We start from the raw sequence: 15,129 nt of genomic DNA, 5'->3' as shown, positions 1-15,129 counted from the left end.
AAAAGCCCACACACAAAAGCCCTAAACCAACAGACGTTTATTAGCTTTGTGTCTGTTTAGCCAAACTGAAGCACTTGAGCTCTTGTACTTTTTTTGGGCTTTGTTTGTGCCACAATGCACTTAAGTAACTGCAAATTAAATTGCCAAACAACTTTGTGCGTTGAGTTTTATGCAAACTGCAAGAATCAATTAAATCATATTCAACGTTCCGCTTAGTCAAGTCGAACTGTAGAGCACATCAACACTTTTCGAGCATAGCACTCAGAACTTGCTTGTTGCAGTTCGAGCTCTTGGCTATTTCTGGCTTTTATGGTATCCTTTCTCGGTGGTCAGAAGCAAGGACTAATAAAGCGGGGCCAAGTCGTATTAGCCAGCGTCCATAAATGCGCTTGGCGTTTTTCAATTTCGACTACGACCCAAATCCAATCGGCTTTTGACAGCAGCTGTGCGAACTGTGTCGAACTCTCTTTCTCTCTCTCTCACTCTGGCCAACCATTGCTGTTGTCGTTGTCGTTGCCCGCGGCCAGGCTCACAGTTTTGCATTGGAGCTTGAGGCATACGTAAGCCGTTGAAGGCCTTAATGGAAGCCTGCCAAAATGATGATGGGATTGTCACCCTCCAAGTCCGCTTGACCCCCAGGTTGATGCATGCCAAAGCTTTGACGCCAACTTTGTATTGCCAGCGGTGGCATATAGAGTTGTATAGTAGTAGCATACATCAGAAGGTCAGCTTTAATTTATTTCTTAGTTTGTGTAATAAAACACTCTGAGCTGACGTCAACATTTGTTACAGAAACCAAAACAAAAGAGTATTCAATCAGCCACCTCTTTTACTCGCGCTCCAACGCACTCTTTATAATTTATTCTCTTCTCGTTGTCAGTTTGTTTTTCTCTCCCACTTGGCTTTCTCTCAGCAATGTAAACTATACATACGATGATGTCATTTCACGAGACACATTTACAAATATTCAAAAAAACAAAAAACCACCGTGAACGTATTTTGGATGCATACAAAAAACTCATTTACAAAATGAATATAAATGCATTTAAAATCAGACTTATAAATAGATAAGGGCCAGCATTGCGTATACTCAACGTAGCGCCAGCTGCTTTCACATTTTTGAATGACTTGGGAATAGACTTCATTCCATCGAAATGGAAAATTTCCTAACAGCATAGAGTCACTTCAATAATGGAACACATAATTCAAGTTGTTTTCTTTGCTATGCATATTGCCAAATTCTTATTTTTAAAACCTCAAAAAGAACAGAACATTTTTAAGTTTCCGGTACAACCCACGTTGGTCAAATGCTTATGGAAAATTATATGAATAGGAGTGCCGATTAGATTAAATAATGCTTTATCGAAAAACCATTAAATGAATATTATCTTTATAACGAAAAAAAAACCCTTCCAAAATGACCAAAAGTAAAAAATTGTATATAATCATAATTACAAATCAAAAGCAACAATCAGATTTGAATTGAATTCAGCGGTTAAAGATTTTGTCAAGTTTTCTTTACAAAAGATTATAGGGGAATATATAGGAAGTACTTTGAGTTAAACTTGCCTCTAATCATAAAAAAAAAGAAATTGATATTGGAATCATATGTTAAAGATTTGTAATCTTTGATGTAAATATCAGGCAACGCCCCCAAGATATGTTATTTAATGATTCAACATTAATGACAAATGTGATAATTATTATTATATTATTATAATATAATATGTGAATATTAATCTAGTTTATGATGAGTTTCGAGGAGAATTAAGACTTGTTTCTGGTATCATAGAATCAGTAAGAGATCGCTTCTGCGCGTATTCAATTGGATTCGTTTTTCTTCGAGGCTCCATAAAGCGACCGGCGAAAAAGACGACTTTGGAGTTGCGAATGAAGAAAAGGAATGGATGATCGACCTTGAAAGTTTTCTTCTGCATATTCAACATCATGGGTACAATTTTCATATCTGATAAAATAGTAAATTATTGTTGGAAATGGTCTGTCAGCATTTATGATTATATTTACATGTTGCTGCGGCAGCCTCAGAACCCGCTTCGTTAACAGAAATGTAGCCACGATGCTTGGCAGCTGAAATCTTCTGTCCGCTTGACGTTGTGAAAAGGCGGCTCAAATCAGCTGAATCTTCAAAGAGACTCGAGATGCCAAGCTAAATAATAAATTAGAATATTATAAAATGTCGACTTCCAAAATGCAGGTGATTCAAATAACGTTTACCTCGTTTAGAGTTTCCTTGAGTTCCAAGTCAAACTCTAGACAAAACTTGGGCATGGCAATCTCCACATCTTCTATCGCCATTCGACGTTCAATATCACACAAATTGATGCTCTTCAATTTCTGTTGTAAATCGAGTAGACCAGTTGTCCGTTTGGGCAATAGGATCAGCAAAGATATGTTAGAGCCCTCGTAGGGTAACTGACAAGCTCTGGCATCCAGATCAGGCAAATCAGCATATTTGAATTTATCCTCTTGATACATCATGTCCACCTCAATTCGATTGTCCTTGTCCACATAGAAGTCATCGCTCATTGTTGATTCCGGAGTAAATGGCTTCTCGAATTTACCCTTAAAGTATAGAGCATTCACTAACACCGCACTTGTGTCGCCATTCACACATTCTGGAGACAGAAGATGGTTAATCTTGTTCTCAGTGTCGGTCATGACCAAGTCGTTAATTCTCTTCGTGGCTTGCACTGCATCGGCAAACTTCAGTGTTTCGGGCTCTGATAAGAAATAATCCTCAGCGAGTTTTTTGAAATCAGTCTTCAATGTTTGCGTTTGATTTACAAAAAGACGATTCACAGATCGCAATGTCAATTTGTCACCATAAATACAATTCTTCTTCCAAAACTCTTGAAATTCCTTGGCGATTTGCTGTCGATCGTCAGATTCGAGCTTTAGTCCATTCCGCAATTCAGCGGCTGTATCTCCATCAGCGCCCATTAACGCATAAAGCAGGGATGATTGTATCGAAAGGGGTGAGATTATAACATTCGAGGAAGAGTCTAGATTTCCGCCGGCATTTTTGCCAGCTACCAATGCGTCGAACACATCATTTGCAAATTCATTAAAGCTTTCCTTCATCTCGATTATGTTTCAGCACAGCACTAGAACTGTCGAAAATGAAGTATTTATTTCATATCCGTAACCGAACTACTTTGTTTATATTTAATTTGTTAAGTTCCCTTCATAGAATTTTTCACTTTGTTGATTACCTTAAGTTATCATACGTTCGACCCACTTACGATAAGAAACATATCTATACCAAAGGTATATCATATCTATTATTTTTTTTTTTTGTGGCAATAAAATGTTGTCTTAATTAGTTTATATTTGGAATATGTTTGAAACAGATTTAACATCTCTGCACTATTTTTGTTACGAATTCCAAATAAAATACTTATTTCAATTTCATTATATATATTATTTACATTTAATTAATTTGGGTATTCACAACACTTGAAATTCCAACTGATAAGATACTCAATTCCTATTGCTAGCTCTGTCAACATTCAATTAAAACTGAAATATATATTTACACAGCACATATCTGAGCAGGAAGTAAGGGGAAGTACGTTTCAAAAATTTGTTTTGAATAACACAAGAGAATTAAGCCACTTTATTGGCAGCAGTGGACAAAAGCTATAACAGAACTAACCGTTTAAAGTGAATATATAGAACTGACTAAGTACGCGGTGAATCAGCCTAGAAGCATTGTCAGAAATATTTCGCAAGATAAGATAATAAAGAACAAGATTGTAAAGAGCAGACCGCCTGGCTGAAATTTTATGTTGTACTGTATAGTCTACGCTCATTGAATACTGTTAAAAAGAAAGAGTAATATCAATTGTTTTGCAAATGCATTATTGCGATTGAAACTCTAATCTAAGTTCGATTAAGTGCAAATCGAAAGTAGGCCATCAATATTATATATTAGTTAGTTTAACTCAACAATTATTTTCGTTACTCCACATAAAATACAATGTGTTATTAATACATTATCAACAATTTGGGAACTACACCAAAATGAAATCGAGTTTGTTTTCGAATGTCTATAAAAATTATCAGCTCAGTTTGTCTTATATATTTACTTATTTACGTATGTATAGAAAATTCACAAAACAACAATATTCACTGAAATTCATAGATAAGACCAACGACATCTACACATGAGGATTATTCATTTGTTTTCAGACAGTCTGATTCGTGCTTCTGTCTAAACCACTCGTATATTTGTTTAAGCGGAGGATTGAGTTAAATAAGTTATTGCTTCTTTCTGATAAAAAGGCAAATTGTTTCGTAAAATGCAGCGACTTTTGCAAATTAGTGGTAAGCAATTTAACAACAACTGATAAGAACTCAGCAAGCGAGAGTGTAAACGAATTCAACCAAAAGAGCGAACGAAACAAAAGAGAATTTGTGCTTTTAAGAGAAGTGAAATTAATTAAGAGGTCAAAGCTATTGTTATGTGGATGTACACATATATATTCGCTCGTCTATTTAAGTATGTGGGTTTGCGTGTGAATGAGCAAGTAAAAAGCGACTGTGAAAAGACCGCGAGCATTCAGTCATCAACTCGACGCGAAGACAAACAGATATCAGAAACCAAATATAAATAAAAACAAAACCACAGAAAGCATTAGAGCGACCCAAGCACCGATTGTAAATCTACTTCAAACGAAATCAGTATTAATTCGTGAGTAAAAAAACAGAAACTATATAGATGATGACTCAGCCCTTGGGAATTACAATAATTAATTAAATCGTACCCTCATTCATTACGCCCCGCATAGTTTACTCAAATGTTTATTTTTCTCCTTCACAGTTTGTGTGACACACTCGCTGCTACTACTGCTGATTTTACAGCCACCTCTGAACTACGCCCAAATCCACGTCCATCACCAATCCAGAAACAGTATGGCTAGCTCCGATAGCAACACTGTGGCCGAGTTCTCGCGCCGCTTGGCCACATTCTCGATCAATGTGTACAACAAACTGATCACGCAGAAACCCAATCAGAACATCATCTTCTCACCCTTCTCAATCCAAACCTGTGCAGCCATGGCCCGCCTGGGAGCCGTAGGCGAAACAGCTGCCCAATTGGATCGCGGCCTTGGACTGATTTCGAACAATGAAGCACAGATTGCTGAGAGTTTCCACAATGTGCTCGCAGATTACGAGAACAGTAGCATTCTGCATATTGCCAACAAGATCTATATCATGACTGGTTTCCAACTCAAGGATGAATTCAGTTCACTGATCTCCAAACAATTTCTATCCGCTGTAGAACCCGTAGACTTCTCCAAAAATGTTGAGGCTGCAGGCAAAATTAACTCCTGGGTGGAACAGCGCACCAACAATCTCATCAAAAATCTGGTATCTCCAAGTGCATTGGGTCAAGACTCGCGGTTGGTGCTGATCAATGCTATACACTTCAAGGGAAATTGGGTGCATCAATTCCCAGAGCATATGACCCACAATGAACCTTTCCATTTGAACGACGCTGATAGCATTGAAGTTCCCATGATGAACTTGAAGAAACGTTTCCGATATGCGAACCTAGGTGATCTGGATGCCACTGCACTGGAATTGCCCTACAAAGACTCGGACTTGTCCATGCTGATCGTGTTGCCGAATAGCAAAACTGGTCTATCACAACTGGAGGAGAAACTTCGCAGCACTCCGCTCTCCCAGATCACGGGAGCACTCTACTCGACCGATGTGATTGTCAAACTGCCGAAGTTCAAGTCTGAGTTTGAGATAGAGTTGACAGAGACCTTCAAGCAGGTAAGCTTACTATTAATTCAAATCATGAACTCAACTAATCAATCTTTGGAATTATCAATAGTTGGGCATGACGCATTTGTTCTCGAATGATGCGGACTTCAGCAAAATGCTCCAGAATCCTGAGGCGTTGAAGGTATCAAAAATCATTCACAAGGCCTTTATCGATGTGAATGAGAAGGGCACTGAGGCAGCTGCAGCCACCGGTAAGTTTAAAGATTTTGTTTCTATATTGGATTTCATATCTGTGATGTATGTTGAGGCGTTGAGCATGTCTTTTTTTCTGTGTTCACTATGTTCTTCATATCTGTTCTCATTTGGTAGACATAGAAGTATGCGCCAAATCGTGCATCATATCGCTCGTGGAACCCATCGAATTTAATGTAGATCATCCATTCATCTATATACTGGCCCATCAGCAAAGTCTGCCCTTGTTCTTGGGCACTGTTGTGCAACTTGAGTCATCGCCTAGCAAATAAAAATAATTATTTATTACACCCAGTTTAATGTGCGAGTTCTTATGTAGATCAATAAATTTAACTTGAAAATTGCATAACATATCTGAGAACTTATTCCATCGTGGTAGTTTTGGTCGTTATTTCATATTGTTCAATAAATCATTTCCTGTTTAAATTCCACCTAGATTCAGGTATTTATTAATTAATAATTTCCATTTGTACAGCCATGTTCATGAATCGCGCTAGATCTCTTCAACACGAGGCAAAGCCCAAGTTGTTCTATGCGAACCAACCATTTATTTATTATATTGTCAATAAGCAGGCACTAAATGTTTTTGCTGGCAAAATAGAACAATTCTAAAATGCTTATCATTTACCGTTTATCCTATCAACGAGGCTGTAATTAGTTTGTGTAACATATCATCATTCCACTAAATAAAAACACCTTCAATTTTAAATCTATCGTTTTATTCCACTTGTAACACAAAATGTAGACTTACCTCGTAAACTTCAATATATTAAGTGCTCTTTCTTTAATTGTACTGGGTCAAACACTTAATTAAGAGTTCTCTGCTTACTAATTGTTTACCATCATATTTTTCATTGAATTTAATTGTAAATATTTTATTTTATTATCCGACATTTTCGTCAACCCAATTGGCCACATTTTCTAATCATCTGTGTATGTCATGTGTCTATTTTTGTCTCTCATTTACACAGCAATGGTTGTATCTTGTGAAATGATGATCATCTCATTTGAACCGGAGCCCATCGAGTTTTTCGTTGAACATCCATTCTCTTATTACATTATCAATAAGAATAATGCGGTGCTGTTTGCTGGCAGGCAATGTGGACAATTTTAAATTTAAAGAAAACAAAATTTTGTCTAAAATTAAAGTCAACGCTAATTAAAGAAAAGTTATTTATTGGCAGCTTCTAAATTACAATAAAAATAATATTTAATTACATTTACATTAAGACGAATAATTTATATATCAAAGAATCCACAACATATTTCGGCACAAAACATATTTATCTACTTTCCTTAATGGGGTAATCATAAAAAATATACACAACATATAGTATTTTATATGCTCTAGTATTTTAGTATCTCTCAGTCTCAGTTGCTGTTCGTCCAGTTCGTCACGCATTATTTTCATTATTTGTAAATAATTGTCCTTGCTCGATTAGGAGTCCAATCATTACCAGCAGAGCATATATTTAAATATTTTGTCATTAATAAAAAGCTACTAAGAACATATTTTAAGTATGTGGAAGACTATAATATTAAATAAACATTTTTTACATCTTTGTTGTTCCTTTGACATTTTATACACTTGCAATCACAGATTACCTCACTCATATTCAAAGGGTATAATCTAACAATGTTTGTTTCGTTTCTGACTCTCATTTTAACAGCAATGGTCATGGTAATGTGCAGCATGCCCATGTTCCCACAGGAGCCCAATCGATTCTACGCAGACCATCCATTTAACTACTACATCATCAATAAGCAGAGCTCTGTGCTCTTTGCTGGGAAGTTAATTAAACCTTAAATTTAAAGGGAATCTTTTTCATATATTTAATCAAGCATGTATTTATCTTTTAATAAAAGCAATCTTAGAAACATAAATTCGTAATATTTGACTCATTGACTATTGACTTATTCACAGTTTTTCGCATAATGCCAGTAATGGGACTCCGTCGCAAACATTTTTATGCTAGGCATCCGTTTGCCTATTTTATAAAGTCCCACAATAATGTCCTGCTTTTTCAAGGCAAGCATGTGGGTTAATTTGAAAAGAAAAGATACAACTTAATATCTTAAGTGAAACATAATAAAGTAATAAAAGAAATACACTTCTTAATAAATGAGTTTTTCATTTATACTATATATAATTGGAAGAGAGCAATAATTTGTATGCAACAGCCTTTCAAAAATAGTGCCAGAAGAAAATAATTATCGCAAATAACAACGGCCTGTCTAAAGAACATGTTCGGAAACAAATATGAATTGCGATTGGTAGCAAAGCTATTTAAAAACAATAGTCCTTAAAACTTTAAAACAAGGTAACTTACTTAATCTACATACTGAATTAATCATGTAAGAAAGCTACAGTCATAAGTACTTGACTGTGAGATACCGGATACCCATTTTTAATAAGAGCAAAACAGTGCGATATCATTCTTAAAATATATCAAAAAATACTAAAATATTCCGATGGGTACTACATACATTCAAAATATACCATACAAAATATATCATATTGTCAATTTTTTGGATTGTTATTCTTTTTATCTGACAACTAAATCATAAACACTTGCAGTATTTACTATATGTACCAAAACTCACAATTCTAGCCTCAAGAACGGAAAGGGGCGTTGCCAAAAATCGAAAGCAAACTTGACGTGCCAAAATAACAACTGCTGACGAAATAAAAATTATAGTTTAATCTCTTGTAGACTCTGAAAACTAGAATTTCATACTAAAAGACAGACGAACAGGCAGACAGACGGACACGGCTCCATATTCTCGGTGGTGTATATAGTTTATGGGGTCGAATATGTCCCCTGCGGCCTGTTACATACATTTCCTGTAGTCACAAAGTTATAATACACTAGTACACTATGGATAGCAGGTATAATAATATTAAGTATACTTGGTTACAATGAAAAGTGAAATCACAACTGGTCTTAAATCCAAGTAGTTACGGCTCTTTGAATTTACAATACCTTTTTAGGAATGTCGAAAATGAACCGTAAATTCGAAATGAACGTGACCAATTCCCATTTAATTTCTGTAGTAAGCAGAAAATCATTAACTAGTTTGAAATTTTCAGTTTTTGTAGTCTGACTAGTGACAACTTGTGTATTTAACTGAACGGTTCAATCTGTTTGATATAAACGCAATTTATTTAGTGAAATGAATCGACTATCGCACAACGGTGGTAAGCGTATGATATGCAAACAAAAAGAGAATATTAATTTGTGCAATTTAAAGTATCTCCTATAAATTACCTAAATGATACACATATTTACCTTGTGGTCCAAAGTTGAACATAGCCTTAATCTCTATTAAGACTATCAAGAACTAGATCAGTAGCTCAGAGCAGACTAACGGATATAGTGTCAACTATATATTAACTATCATCGTACATTTTGGTAATGGGGATTTTTTAAATTTTGGCCTATGGGCGCAACCACTGTGCATTGTCAAGTCGAATATTTCTTTTCCCCCTTCACAGTGAGTGTGACATACTCGATCCTGCTGCTGCTGCTGCTTACGGAGATTCCTCTCCATACTGCCCAGGTCCAAGATAACTCCTCTGGATTCTCGCATCGCTTGGCAATATTCTCCACCAATGTGTACACCAAACTAGTAACGCAGAACCCCAATCAGAACATCATCTTCTCTCCCCTCTCTATCCAAAGCTGTGCAGCTATGACCAGGATGGGGGCCAGAGGCGAAACAGCTGCCCAATTGGATCGCGGGCTTGGACTGATTTCTAACAATGAAGCACAAATTGCCGATAGTTTCCACAAAGTACTAACTGCATACGACAAAAGTAGTTATATTCATATTGAAAGCAAGATCTACATTAAAGATGGCTATCATCTGAGGGATGAGTTCAATTCAATAATCTCCAAACAGTTTCTATCCGCTGCCGAGCCCATAGACTTTACCAAAAATATAAGGGCTGCAGGCAAAATTAATTCCTGGGTGGAACAACGAACCAACAACCTCATAAGAGATCTAGTTCCACCGAGTGAATTAGATAATAATACGCAAATAGTGTTAATTAATGCGGTACACTTTAAAGGAATCTGGGTGCATGAATTCCCAAAGAAGACCAGAAAAGAACCTTTCTATTTGAATAATGCCAAAAGCATTAAAGTACCTATGATGAATTTGAGGGAGCGTTTGAGATATGCTGAACTACGTGATCTTGATGCCACTGCATTGGAATTGCCCTACAACAACTCGGACTTGTCCATGCTGATCGTGTTGCCTAATAGCAATAATGGTTTGCCACAACTGGAGAAGAAACTTCGCAGCACTCCGCTTTCCCAGATCACGAGAGCACTCAACTCTGAAGAAGTGATTGTCAAACTGCCGAAGTTCAAGGCCGAATTCAAGGTGGAGTTGTCAGAATCATTTAAGCAGGTATATTAATTATTAGCACTTCTACTAACAATGAGATTAACTGATATTTATGTGAAATAGCTGGGAATGACAAACATGTTTTCGAATAATGCTGACTTTAGCAGAATGATCAAAAGTCAACATGGCTTAAAAGTCTCGAAATTCATTCACAGGGCTTTTATAGACGTAAATGAGAGGGGTGTCCAAGCCACTGCGTCCAACGGTAAGTCCAAAGGTTTTGTTTCCTTATTTTTAATTGCACTCTTTTCCCAGCATCCTTTAAATATACATTTTATACTTATATAACCATTTGTTTTTTGTTTCTGTCTTTTATTTTAACAGCAAATAAAATCGATTTCAGAGCTTTCATACCGATGATCTTACATGCCGCTCAGCAGATACAATTCTATGCAAACCACCCATTTAACTACTATATCATCAATAATCAGGGTGTTGTACTTTTTGCTGGGAAGTTACTTAAACCTTAAATTAAAATTGAATTTATTATTCTTAGCCCAAGTAATCTTAATAAACGCAATTTTAATGTCTTCAATACAATTTCAGGCATTTAAACATTAACAATAAATTAAAAAGTATAAAATAAAGAAAACACAAATAAATAAAAAAAAAATAAAAATAAAAATTGATCAAGTTGAAACAAATAAAAATATCTAGATACAGTATTTTTCTTACACAATCCAGTACCAAATAAATTTAATTTTACTCGCTCTAAATGCATTGTGAAATTGAAATTATGTATGTATGATTAAAATGAAAATGTAATCACAACGGTTTTTATACCCATAGGGTAGAAGGGTATTATAACTTTGTGCCGGCAGGAAATGTATGGAACAGGTAGAAGGAGGCATCTCCGACCCCATAAAGTATATACATATGTATATTCTTGATTAGCGTCAACAGCCGAGACGATCTAGCCATGTCTGTCTGCCCGTCTGTCCGTCCGTCCATATGAAACACTGGATCTCAGAGACTATAAAATATAGAGCTATAATTTTTTTCAACAGTATTTGTTATGTTTGCACGCAGATCAAGTTTGTTTCAAATTTTTGCCATGTCCACTTCCGCCCCCGCAATTTAAAAAAATAACAAGAGAAATTTTAAAATTTTAAATTTGGTATATACAATAATTACTATAGTAGTTATGATTCCTGATTTGGTTGCGATCAGATAAAAATTGTGGGAGTTATTAAAGAAATACTTTTGTATGGGCAAAAACGACTACTCACTAGGGCTCTTAGTTGCTTTGGCCGATAATCTGGTCCACTGTGCCGTCTATGGTATATTTTGAATGGTGTACTATATAGATATACCAAACATACCATTTGGTATACTTTTAGTATTTTTAAGTATTTTCGGTAAATTTTGAAAATAATACCGCAATATTTTGCCTTTATTAAAAATGGGTAGCGGGTATCTCACAGTCGAGCACACTCGACTGTATCTTTCTTACTTGTTTTTTATCAAATTTGTTCCCGTCCTTTAAATGTACTAACTTATACAAAAACAAGTAAGAAAGTTACAGTCGAGTGTGCTCGACTGTGAGATACCCGCTACCCATTTTTAATAAGGCCAAAATATTGGTATTATTTTCAAAATATACCGAAAATACTAAAAATACTAAAAATATACCAAATGGTATGTTTGGTATATCGATACAGCACAAAGCAACTAAGAGTCCTAGTAAGTAGTCGTTTTTGCCCATACAAAATTATTTCTTTAATAACTTCCACAATTTTTATCTATCTATAATCTATCTATATCTATCTATAGCTCTATCTCTTATAGTCTCTGAGAACTAGGTGTTCATACGGACAGACGGACAGACACACAGACGGACAGACGGACATGGCTATATCGTCTCGGCTGTTGACGCTGATCAAGAATATATATACTTTATAGGGTCGGAGATGCCTCGTTCTACCTGTTACATACATTTCCTGCCGGCACAAAGTTATAATACCCTTCTACCCTATGGGTAGCGGGTATAAACATGTGTAAGTACAAATATTTCTAATTCCTATTCAAATTTAATGGTGACTAGAACAGCATTGACAAATAAAAAATTCTCACATTTATATAATAATATATATGAATTTACGCTACCCACAGGGTATAATTATATAACTTTGTGGCTGTTACATACAATCAGAAATCAGTTTCGACACCATTCTTGAACAGCATCAACAGCCGAGTCGATATAGCCATGTCCGTCAGACAGTCTGTCCGCCCGTTTATATGAAACACTGAATCTCAGAAACTATAAAAGATAAGATAAGATAAGATAAGAAAAGAATTTTCTAAAGTATAATAACTACAGTTGCGATCAGATACAAATTTTTTAAATTATATTAGAACTACTTTTGTATGCCAAAAAGGTCTTCTGCAATACGTTCCTAGTTGCTTTGGCTGACCATCTGGAATATTTTGCGTAAATGAGTCTCTTCATCTGATCGAACACCTAGAGCTCAGAGAGTATAAGAGAAAGAGACTGCGCTGTAAAATATTTACTTTTTAAACACACTTGTGAAGTTCATAAATTAATATTTTATAATGCTACAAAATTTACAAATATCACATTTTATTTAATTGTCCACACTTCAATTATATAACATATCACCTTATAAAGCTGATCAAGAAAATTTATATGTATACCTATTTCCTTTATAAATGTACTTTCACACAAATGTATTAGTAATATAGCGAAAATAATCCTTCGATCGAAAATAGCGAGTCTAATTCCGTTAAAAATCACTAATTACCAAAACAACATTGACAATTACTATAAATACTCGTATTATTCACTTTCTACGCAAAGTTAATTTTGCACTTGCAACTTGATTGTTTGAAGTTAGGCGTGATGGCGTTGGTAAAAAGAAACTTCAGTTTTCTCCACAAACTTCCGCAAATCGGTGGTAAGTAAATCCGAAAAAGCGAATTACAAATGGCAAATTACTATAATAAAAGTGAGAATCGAACAGAATAACGCATATCATTATATATTAGGAGCCAAAATGTTTAATAAGTTTAAGGTTGTGGAAAATTATGTAAATAATTTGTCTTTATTTCCACTAAACTTTAACACCAAAAATAAGTTGAAAAAAGAAAATGCAGCTTTAAGTCGCCATTGAGATTTAGGTAAATTCACACACTCATTTATACATATGATTCTCTCTTGCACAGCCCGTATGACAAGCATGCTCCTCCTGATGCTGGTCCTATTTCAGGCGCCTCTGTATTTCGCCATAACAAGCCCAGATTGGAGTGGTATACCCGAATTCTCGCGTCGTTTGGCCATATTCTCTACCAACGTGTACACCACGCTGGTCGCGAATAATGCCAATCAGAACATCATATTCTCACCTTTCTCAATCCAAACCTGTGCAGCCATGGCCAGGATGGGGGCCAAAGGTAACACAGCTGCTCAATTGGATCGCGGTCTTGAGCTGATTTCCAATAATGAAGCACAGATTGCCGATAGTTTCCACGAAGTGCTTGCTACATACGAAAAAAGTAGCATTCTTCACATTGCCAACAAGATCTACATCAAGACTGGGTATCAGCTGAGGGATGAGTTTAGTTCACTAGTCTCCAAAAAGTTTCTGTCTGCTGTCGAGCCTATAAACTTTGAAAACCAAAATTTGGCTGCAGACCAAATCAATTCCTGGATCGCATTGCGAACTAACAACCTCATAAAAGATATAGTTCCACCCAGTATATTAACTTCGGATACGCGATTGTTATTGATCAATGCAATACACTTCAAAGGAAACTGGGTGCATCAATTCCCAGAAAACAACACCAGGAATCAACCTTTCTATTTGAACGATGCCAAAAGCATCAGGGTACCCATTATGACGATGTCAAACCGTTTGAAATATGCAAACCTACCTGCTCTTGATGCCGCTGCATTGGAATTGCCCTATAAAGACTCTGACTTGTCTCTACTGATTGTGTTGCCTAATAGCAATACTGGTTTGCCACAGCTGGAGAGGAAACTTCTCCGCTTTCCGATTTCGCAGATCACGAAGGCCCTCCGCTTTGGAAAATTGACTGTCCATCTACCCAAGTTCAAAACCGAGTTCGATTTGGAGTTGACAGAGACCTTCAAGAAGGTATCTATAGTTTTAACACTAATATTAACAATGACTTTAACCAATCTTTATGTGAAATAGTTGGGAATGACAGATATATTTACGAATAGGGCTGACCTTAGCAGAATGCTCAAAAGCCCAGCACCACTGCAAGTGTCGAAAATCATTCACAAGGCTTTTATCGAAGTGAATGAGATAGGCACTGAGGCAGCTGCAGCCACTGGTAAGTGTGGCTTTGTTTCCCATTCAGGATTTTAGGAACGATTTTAAATTTATATATTTTTTCTCTCTCTCATTTTAATAGTTATTGGTATAGACACCAGAAGGTTGAAGCCTAGATTTAATGCCAACCATCCATTTATTTATTACATTGTCAAGGATCACAATATGGTGATATTTGCTGGAAGGCTAGTAAACCCAACAAAATAAAATGGTATATACATAAAAACTTTACTGTTGCGACTGTTAACAAGATCATCTAATATAACATTTAAACGAATTTGAAAATTAAATATATTGAACATATTTTAGTAAAATGAATTTAATCAAAATTGTAATTGAAAACAAAAACATTCAGCGAAAAACCGCGGCTTTAAAGACAGCCGAAGAGTGA

The 15,129-nt window shown here is 35.8% G+C and overlaps 4 protein-coding genes across 12 annotated transcripts; 3 read left to right on the top strand and 1 right to left on the bottom strand.

The window, feature by feature from the left end:
* Positions 1-1,634: 1,634 nt before the first annotated feature.
* LOC133843791 (serine protease inhibitor 42Dd-like) lies at positions 1,635-3,710 on the bottom strand. Of its 4 annotated transcripts, none has more exons than XM_062277484.1 (4): positions 3,677-3,710; positions 2,236-3,131; positions 2,026-2,167; positions 1,635-1,966 (listed from the first exon to the last, which is right to left on the bottom strand). In XM_062277484.1, exons 2-4 carry the CDS (start codon positions 3,100-3,102, stop codon positions 1,746-1,748), a joined length of 1,230 nt encoding a protein of 409 aa, XP_062133468.1. In that variant the 5' UTR covers positions 3,103-3,131; positions 3,677-3,710; the 3' UTR covers positions 1,635-1,745. The 4 variants fall into 4 exon arrangements, with proteins under 4 accessions (XP_062133468.1, XP_062133470.1, XP_062133469.1 ...); XM_062277486.1 differs by lacking the exon at positions 3,677-3,710 and adding an exon at positions 3,558-3,647; XM_062277485.1 differs by lacking the exon at positions 3,677-3,710 and adding an exon at positions 3,234-3,381.
* A 498-nt stretch (positions 3,711-4,208) lies between these two features.
* On the top strand, positions 4,209-8,070 carry LOC133842553 (alaserpin-like). 6 transcript variants are annotated; one of them, XM_062275698.1, is made up of 4 exons: positions 4,209-4,347; positions 4,844-5,805; positions 5,867-6,008; positions 7,934-8,070. In XM_062275698.1, exons 1-4 carry the CDS (start codon positions 4,323-4,325, stop codon positions 8,053-8,055), a joined length of 1,251 nt encoding a protein of 416 aa, XP_062131682.1. In that variant the 5' UTR covers positions 4,209-4,322; the 3' UTR covers positions 8,056-8,070. The 6 variants fall into 6 exon arrangements, with proteins under 6 accessions (XP_062131682.1, XP_062131679.1, XP_062131681.1 ...); XM_062275695.1 differs by lacking the exon at positions 7,934-8,070 and adding an exon at positions 6,981-7,562; XM_062275697.1 differs by lacking the exon at positions 7,934-8,070 and adding an exon at positions 6,485-6,636.
* Positions 8,071-9,100: 1,030 nt separating this feature from the next.
* On the top strand, positions 9,101-11,032 carry LOC133844319 (serine protease inhibitor 42Dd-like). Its single transcript, XM_062278246.1, has 4 exons — positions 9,101-9,208; positions 9,506-10,425; positions 10,486-10,627; positions 10,747-11,032. The coding sequence occupies exons 1-4, from the start codon at positions 9,184-9,186 to the stop codon at positions 10,890-10,892; spliced, it is 1,233 nt and encodes a 410-aa protein (XP_062134230.1). The 5' UTR covers positions 9,101-9,183; the 3' UTR covers positions 10,893-11,032.
* Positions 11,033-13,215: 2,183 nt separating this feature from the next.
* LOC133844447 (serine protease inhibitor 42Dd-like) lies at positions 13,216-15,056 on the top strand. Its single transcript, XM_062278447.1, has 4 exons — positions 13,216-13,337; positions 13,606-14,537; positions 14,598-14,739; positions 14,821-15,056. The coding sequence occupies exons 1-4, from the start codon at positions 13,283-13,285 to the stop codon at positions 14,943-14,945; spliced, it is 1,254 nt and encodes a 417-aa protein (XP_062134431.1). The 5' UTR covers positions 13,216-13,282; the 3' UTR covers positions 14,946-15,056.
* Positions 15,057-15,129: the final 73 nt, after the last annotated feature.

Source organism: Drosophila sulfurigaster, chromosome 3 (genome assembly GCF_023558435.1).
Source record: "Drosophila sulfurigaster albostrigata strain 15112-1811.04 chromosome 3, ASM2355843v2, whole genome shotgun sequence".
NCBI classification, from domain to species: Eukaryota; Metazoa; Arthropoda; class Insecta; order Diptera; family Drosophilidae; genus Drosophila; species Drosophila sulfurigaster.
Note: the sequence above shows the minus strand (reverse complement) of the source record. Positions and strands in the feature narration are given on the sequence as shown.

Coding starts and splice junctions, on each gene's coding strand:
- LOC133843791 (XM_062277484.1), bottom strand. CDS start 3,102: ATGAAGGAAAGCTTTAATGAATTTGCAAATGATGTGTTCGACGCATTG. Junction 2,168..2,235: donor TCAAGGAAACTCTAAACGAG/GTAAACGTTATT, acceptor TTTATTATTTAG/CTTGGCATCTCGAGTCTCTT. Junction 1,967..2,025: donor TGAGGCTGCCGCAGCAACAT/GTAAATATAATC, acceptor CTATTTTATCAG/ATATGAAAATTGTACCCATG.
- LOC133842553 (XM_062275694.1), top strand. CDS start 4,323: ATGCAGCGACTTTTGCAAATTAGTG. Junction 4,348..4,843: donor GCGACTTTTGCAAATTAGTG/GTAAGCAATTTA, acceptor TCTCCTTCACAG/TTTGTGTGACACACTCGCTG. Junction 5,806..5,866: donor TGACAGAGACCTTCAAGCAG/GTAAGCTTACTA, acceptor AATTATCAATAG/TTGGGCATGACGCATTTGTT.
- LOC133844319 (XM_062278246.1), top strand. CDS start 9,184: ATGAATCGACTATCGCACAACGGTG. Junction 9,209..9,505: donor TCGACTATCGCACAACGGTG/GTAAGCGTATGA, acceptor CCCCCTTCACAG/TGAGTGTGACATACTCGATC. Junction 10,426..10,485: donor TGTCAGAATCATTTAAGCAG/GTATATTAATTA, acceptor TATGTGAAATAG/CTGGGAATGACAAACATGTT.
- LOC133844447 (XM_062278447.1), top strand. CDS start 13,283: ATGGCGTTGGTAAAAAGAAACTTCAGTTTTCTCCACAAACTTCCGCAA. Junction 13,338..13,605: donor CAAACTTCCGCAAATCGGTG/GTAAGTAAATCC, acceptor TCTCTTGCACAG/CCCGTATGACAAGCATGCTC. Junction 14,538..14,597: donor TGACAGAGACCTTCAAGAAG/GTATCTATAGTT, acceptor TATGTGAAATAG/TTGGGAATGACAGATATATT.